The 8055-nt window shown below is 32.7% G+C and overlaps 1 protein-coding gene across 1 annotated transcript; it reads right to left on the minus strand.

Annotated features, from left to right (window-relative positions):
- Window positions 1-498: 498 nt before the first annotated feature.
- On the minus strand, window positions 499-4909 carry LOC108219849 (UDP-rhamnose/UDP-galactose transporter 1). Its single transcript, XM_017393396.2, has 5 exons — window positions 4429-4909; window positions 3304-3488; window positions 2292-2492; window positions 1238-1399; window positions 499-1133 (listed from the first exon to the last, which is right to left on the minus strand). The coding sequence occupies exons 1-5, from the start codon at window positions 4553-4555 to the stop codon at window positions 774-776; spliced, it is 1035 nt and encodes a 344-aa protein (XP_017248885.1). The 5' UTR covers window positions 4556-4909; the 3' UTR covers window positions 499-773.
- Window positions 4910-8055: the final 3146 nt, after the last annotated feature.

Below are 8055 nucleotides of genomic sequence, written 5' to 3' on the forward strand. Positions count from 1 at the left end.
TGCTTGAATTGAGCACTTCCAAAATTTTGGATCAACTCACTGGTCTGTATATACAAGTTTGTTTCAGGTACTCAAGCTCAATCCAGTTTAAGTTTAATGTTTGAATCGAACTCTTCCGAAAACTTGGATCAACTCACTTTTCTGCAAAAAAAAAAAAAAGATGAAGCAAGTTTAGTTCAAACCACGCCCAACCCATTCTGCACTAATTCTGCTTTGTGGAAATCCAATTCATTTATAAATCACATTATCTTAAATAAAAGGGTGTTGCTATCAAACACTAGAGACAGTCATTGACTCATTTTATAAGGTTTTCTGGAGCATCCATCCAGCCTGTGACAGTGTATTTATTAAAGCTCGATTGTTTTTTAATCTCCTGCAAACTCAGGACCATGTGCAGGGCCTCAATTGTTAAAAATAAGAATCTCTCTCACTGATCCAGTGCAGGCCAAATCCCCAAAAATGGGATTTAACAAAAGTGCTAAAATATGACACAGATAATGACCCTACAGCAGAAAACAGTAGAAATTTTGAATAGACTAAAATTCCAGTAATATATTTAAGTTACATAGATCCTGCCAAAATCCACTATAGAAGAACTGTTCTTTCGAATTCACAACAAAAATTGAATAAATAAGGAACTGGTGTTTTACAGGTGAATGTATTTCTATGCTTTAGATGAGGTATGTGAGATACAATGGAGGCAAAAAAACTACAAACAGATGGATAAATATGGCACAAACAGCATGTTTCCGACTGCTGGTATGAACTTTAACTTACACTTTTGAATCCTCTACGTCAGTATCCTTCAGAGGTGTGTGATCCACTCCTTCCTTTAATAGTCTAAATTCCTCTTCTGTCATACTGTGTTTTACATGGGACATTAACTTTGCATTGGCCTGTTTGTCAAGCTCAACAGCCCAACTATATATTATCATTCCAGCAATGGCAATCATCATCCCCATAATATTCTTGAATGTCAGCGCTGAATCAAATAGAACCCAGCCCAAGGTCAGGACACATACTGTTTTCATGTGGCCTAAAACCTGGAAGGAGACTGCTGAAAAGCGCCCAATACAGAGATACTGGCTGATATTGCAGAAGACTGCTAGGGAGCATGAAAGAAGTAAAAATAACTGCACAAAAGGTTCAAGATTCAATCCACTACATTAGGACAACTCAGTAGAGGCAGTATACACATGTTGACAGGAACAAATATATCAAAGATAGCACCACTTACAACAAAGCCATAAGACATGGAGTATTTCAGTATAGAATTTCCACTGAGAGAGTAGTCAACAAAGGGACCAAAGACTAGGAGAGAGATGGCCTGAATTGGAGCTGTCTTGCTTAACAATTCGAATGATCCAATTGAGTACTTCTTTTGGAGAGAACCTATAGACTGCATCATATTATCATATCAGTAATCTGGACAGGTAAAAGTCTTGTTCTCAAGACAACAATGCAACCACCATATACTACATGTTCATCAGTGATCGCAAGATAATTGGTAGTCAGAAGACATTTTACAAGATTCTTAGATATTTTTGGCATATAGAATAATATCTCTAATATTGATCTTGCCAAAAAATTTATCATGAACTGTTGATGTGAAAATATATATATATTCCAATGCAAACTCGTACCTATCTACCTTCAACGTTTCACTTCGTCACATCCCCACAAGAAACAACTATCACAAAATCTTTTACTTTAAGACTTTACGGTGAACTTCCAAATTTCTGATTCTAATAAATAGGGGAGTCAATCAGGTAGATACAAGATATAGTCATAGTAAGCTTGACATAGTTGTTGATAGGCAAGAATAAGAGAGTGAATTCGGTTTTCTAGCACAGCCAAGTAAGTGATTTAATTTTTGAGAGCTTCTGTAGATGTTATGTGAACAGATATTCCAAAATTATGCAACTTGGTGTATTGTTTTCTAGTGGGTAATTAGGTGTATAGTATCTAAAACCACATGGGGTTAAGACAATAACATCATTAATTTTATTCGGGAATGTTACTGTTAAAAATTTGGATGTCCAAGAACAAATAACCTTTATTATGCATATTTTTTATCCAGAAACTGTTTAGTACAGACAAAAGAATAAGGTCCTCATGTACACCAAATGAGTGAGCAAATAGAAATTTCATTACTAATGCCAACCTTTATTCTTTAAACCATCACAGACTTTAAGGGGGGAAATCTTCACATAAAAAAAGAAGCTGTACGGCAGAATCAAAATCACTTGTATTCATATATGCATACATGTGAAGAGGGACAATGTACTCACAATTTGTTGCAATGATGTTGACAGGACTGCTACACAAGCACATATGAAACCTTTGGCATTGACTTTGACATCAGTTACTGTGCAGACGCCCACGCCTATAACCACCACCACAACTGCCAATTTGACCTCCCTTCTGTAACTCTTATTATGAAGAATCCATTCCATAATGCAGACTACAGGTATCATACTCAGTTTTGAGATCTGCCCAAAAGCAATCAGTGTCAGCTAATTGCAACATTATACGAGTAATTGCACACAACATAAAAAACTGAAAGAACTATGTACTAAAGCCATGTAATTAAAATCTGAACCTGTGATACTTATACAAAATCAGCATGTGCTTTTCCGCCACCACATGTAAGTTAAAAACATAATATTAAAAAAAATACCTACTAAATTGATAAAGACATGCATATGGGTGTTCCAACACCTGGAATTGTTATTGATGTGTAATTTTTCCTTAGAACCTCAATAGGAACCTCTAAACAACTCTTTATTCAGCCAAGTACCGTGTAGCTAACTAATTTATCCTAGTTTCGAATCAAACTTTTCAACATTTTGATCCTTTGAATCTACTCGTTTAACATGTTAGTGGTATCCTTACCTTGGCAATAATAAAATCAGAGTAACAAATTCAATATTAGGTTTCTAGCTTAAATTATAAGGTTGTTACATGCCCTTTTTGCATGTGTACTCTGTACAGCATTTTCATATATCATTTATGTTACTTTACAAATAAATATGAACATCTTGTACATTGCACAGTTTACTATCCTACATACATACACTGAATTCATAACAAATCTTAAAAACATATAACGAATTATAGCAGACAAATGATCTTCCAAGAACAAATTTACTCAAAAAGAAAAGCTGAAGATCAGCATAACATAATTGATCTATTTTGGGTGAAAACAGAAAAGAAGGGAAAAATCAATTAATATACAGGCAGTTATGATGAACATATATGAAAAGGAAAACCACATGCAACTTGCTTTAGGAGAAACCATACTTGGTAAAATCCAACGGAGTTTAGCATAAGACTAAAGTTCATGCCGGTGATAGACATGTTCGCAACAACTGAAAACCAGAGTAGTTCCCACAGAGGAACATGTTTCGAGGCAGAGAGACCCGAAGCATTTGACACAGCTCCAACAAGTGCAGTTACCAAGAAGTGGCAGCCAGTTAATGTTGTTGCTGCAAAAAAGTGAATTAAAGTATTAAGAAGTTGGATGTTGAGTTGTTTCATTATATTAAAACCTCCTACTAAAAATACAAGGGAGAACATAGAAATTAATAAAAACCCAAATGACAAACTGCAATACAGTTATGGGGAATTTTGTGACATTAAGAAGTATGCAGATCCTTTATACATAACTTGTCTCTTCAATGCCAAGTTCTGGCATGGACTCTTACTTCATCTAACATATATCACTTGAATAGACTAACAAGTGAAGTATATGATAAAAGAATAGTATACAATCAGTCAGACAATTAAGCATAACTTTGTCATTGGGCTCAAATTACTACAAACTGATGGAGCAACCAATCCAAACATGCAGCCTTATACATTGCCAAAGCAGTAACAAACCAAAAAAGGTTAGCAGAGTATAATAATGCCAAGATGGAAGCTGTTAAAACTTTCATCAAAGTGGTAGATCCGAATCATAATTGCAATTAACTGGTGAAAATTGAAGAAACTTCCCTTCTTTCAGTAAGACCCCATGTTCACACAATGACACAGGTATATATCGAAAAGAATCAGATCTTAGCCTCCAATTTGTAGCAAGAGTGTGAGTAAATTACTTGGTTACAAAAGAAAAATGACCAAATTATATTTGCAAAAGATAATCAGACAGGAATCCCAACACGCAAGAAGTACAAAGCAGAATTAGAGTGTCATCATTTGCCATGCCATATTCAAGCATAGCAGAATTAAATGAATCATTATCAATTACAGAGCAGCAGTCCAAAGTAAAGCTAATTCTAACAAATTCATCACAAAGCCACGGACAACTGAATTAACACAATAAATCAAAATGCAAATTACACGATCCGAAACGAAAAGCTAAGTAAATTATAAAAAAAAAAAAAAAAAAAAAAGCAATGACAGAAACATAGAAGTCAAGAAACAAACCAAAGGTGAAGCCATAGCCACCAGAAGACATGAGTTGCTTGTTGGCCATAATAATTCCAACAGAACTAATGATGTTCATAGCCCAGGCTCCCACATCAGACACTGCAGGCTTCTTCTCCCCCTCCATTTCACTCTCTTATCTTCTTCACTCTAACCCCACCTCCTCAAGTGAAGAAGAAGCAGCAGCAGCAAGACCCTTAAAACACTAAAGATCCAGATCTCTCTCCCTCCCCCTCTCTCTCCCCCTTTCTCTCCCAGAGTTGAAAGGTGGGGTGATAAAGAATAGAAGACAAGACACACTAATACTCCAAAAACAAGTAATTAAGACAAGATTCGAAAGCTTAGTTTTTTCCCCTCTGCCTTGTCTCTTTATAGATATATAGGCAAATGGGTTTCTACCAAATGAATGTGAGGGGACGGCGAGAGCGGAGGAGTTTTACGCAAGGCGTCATGAATATTTACAGTCTCACCTATTCACCTTGTTCATCTTCTTTACACTTTTGCGTTAAATATAAGTAAATTATTACTGCTATGATGAAAATGATGTAATGATACGAATATACTTTTCTTATTATTACCATCTGTAGACTCATTATCGCGGAAAAGTATAGGGTCTTTCTAGTGTGTGCCCATGGGCACACATTAAGCATTAAATTTGATAAATTTGGTGGATTTTGATTGGTGGACTTAATACATATGCAGAGGGGCCATCCTTATTTATGATTAGATGACCAATAAAAATACACCAAACTCATAGGAGTTAGTGCTTAATGTGTGCCCATGGGCACACCATAGAAAAACCGAAAAGTATATTCTGTCTTCGGGTCTTTCAAACTTTGCAACTCCCTCATCGCCAGTCGTGTGACCCTGTTTTCAAATTCGCTCATTTATTAAACGGTTTTTCTATAAGGTGTTCATGAACACATCTTAAATGCGGAAATTTACACCAAACACACCAATCAAAATGATCTAAATGCAAAAATTTCCACTATTAGCATATGCCCATGGGCACACACTAGACAAATCTTTTATTAAAACGAGCTCTGCATTCATCTGATGCTCTGATTAATATTTTTGTTGTTGGATTAAATAATTTATGTTCTATTATCTTTGAAAATTTCAATTATATATATTTAAAAGTATAAAGAAAAACATGCCAAACTATATTATTGTGATTATTCTTTACCATATAATTTTTTTTTTGAGAATGTTACCATATAATTTATTCTCGTGACTAAATTATAATTTAATGAGTTTATTGCTTGTGTAATGTTTGTCTCATACAAGTTTACGCATATATGTAATAAACTTCATTTTTAATACATTGATAATGAATAACTATTTCTTTGTAATTAAATTTGATAATTAATCGTATATTTAGGATATTGACCTCAATTCATATGTAATATTATGATTTTCATCAACATCTTAACTAATATAAAAATTTAGAAGAAGTTCACTAAAAATCACAAAATTTTACAGGATTCATTTTACAACATTTGAAAATTTGTCATATTTTTAGTTACATTTGTTGAGGATTTTCTAAAATTCATCATATTTATTGAACGATACTCTATACGTAATTTATTGCTAAACTGAGACGTATATATTGTTTAATATATATTTTATTCAGCTGAAATTTTTGGGATGCGCTTAAATTTTCTATCTAACACGAACTTGGCTCTCATTAAGTCACATCACTTTCACAAACAATCTCTAGAGATATTTCTTCAATAAAACTTCCATCTTACACACATATTTTTATATATACACAAGATTTGAAATATACAAGTTTAGTTCATCCAATCAAGCTATCTCTCACCACTCAAACTCATCCACCACTTATTGTCGGTCTCTCGAAAGGCTACTTAAGTTCCGCCATAAAGCCATAATCTGGTCGAACATCCGACGAATTTTACCGACGAATATTTTGATTGTCCTCGTATCTATTTATATTTTAGCTTCAAATCTGTGTCTTAACCCACCATTCTATTTATAAAAAATCTTGTTATTTTCATAGATTTACTTTTTGTGAAAGCTCTTCATCTCATATCTCTAATAAAAAAAGATTTCTTGTTTCGAATAAATTATATACAACGATTCTTATTATTCGAAATATATTAACATGAACTAAAGTTTTGTGATTTATACTTATACGAATTAAGATTCGTTAGATTTGAGATATATTTATAGACGAACAAAATTTCACAATATTGGAATTTATAATATTCGAATATCTAATATATATATACGAGCACACACGAACATCGATTCGTAATACACTTCTAAAAAATGACTATTTTTTACGATGGTCAAAATAAATTCATGTTAGCTTGATACTATTCCCTCATAACACATCAGTGTTTCGTGAGAAGAAAAATCAAAAAACTAATATTTTCTTTAACGTTTATTTATCACTTACCTTGTTAACTATCCAACTTTCAGCAATTAATATTTTTGTTATTTTCTCTCTTGATGCTTAGTCAACATCAACTAGTACTTTTATGAAGGAAAAAAACACATCAACTAGTACTTTCATATTGTGTAAAAACCAGATAAGCCCGTATTTATATAATTTCTGCAATTTATGGTTATTAACATTTGAAAATTGCATAAGTTGTATTATTAATAAAAGACTATAGCCGTTCACAGTTTCACATATTTATAAGAAACTATAGCTTCCGACCATTTTGTCACAATTAGATGTTGGCCCAACAAATTACAAATGTCATGTTCCTGTTATGCTATGGGAAATTGTTAGATTAATCAACAGGCTTTCTATAAATTCAACGCCATTGCGAAGAAGATTTTAGTTGATGATAACAATCAGTTCAACTAAGAAAAGATCAATCATTAGATATTTTATCAAAGAAATATATGCTCCATATATATTGTCTGATTTTCATTCTAACAGTGTTTCGCAATATATATGCAAAATACTAAATATAATGTGTTGTTTTTCTTTTCATCATTATAATTATATTGGTTGCACAGACTAATAACCAAGTCTTTACGGACAATCTACAATCCGTCGTAAATTATTATGACGGAACACAAAACTGTCGTAAATTCATTGTTTTATTATTCTGAGTACAGTGTCGTTTTTATATTCCAAACTTACGACGGCATAAATGTTTCGTCGTAAGTTCCTTATTTAAATTGATTTCTTAAATAAAAAATAATAAAAAATGGTCCGGATATGAAGCCTCGGCCGTTTTCATATTTGGAGATATAGTTCACTTATTTCATAAAATACATATATTTATGTATTTTTTTGAAACTTAGTATATTATATTTGAAAATTTATACAAATAAATAAAACTAAAAAAAAATTAGCCTAGTATTGTAACCTTTTTTAGATTATTTCGTATTTAAGAATTATTGATCAGCTAATGTGTACCAAGAGTTGTAAAAATGACCCGACTTCTAGTTATGTCTTACCTATACTTTCGTAAGTTGAGGCGCGAATGTGTTCCGTCGTAAATACCCTGTTTTGTTGTGCTGAGACCTATTAAATGTATAATACTAATTTTTTAAATAGATATAAAAAGTTCCAAAAAATTTCTTATTTAAGTCGGATAAATTTTAGTCAAAATATTGATTTGTAAAAATAATCAAAATAAACAT

The sequence above is a fragment of the Daucus carota genome, chromosome 5 (genome assembly GCF_001625215.2).
Source record: "Daucus carota subsp. sativus chromosome 5, DH1 v3.0, whole genome shotgun sequence".
Taxonomy (NCBI): domain Eukaryota; kingdom Viridiplantae; phylum Streptophyta; class Magnoliopsida; order Apiales; family Apiaceae; genus Daucus; species Daucus carota.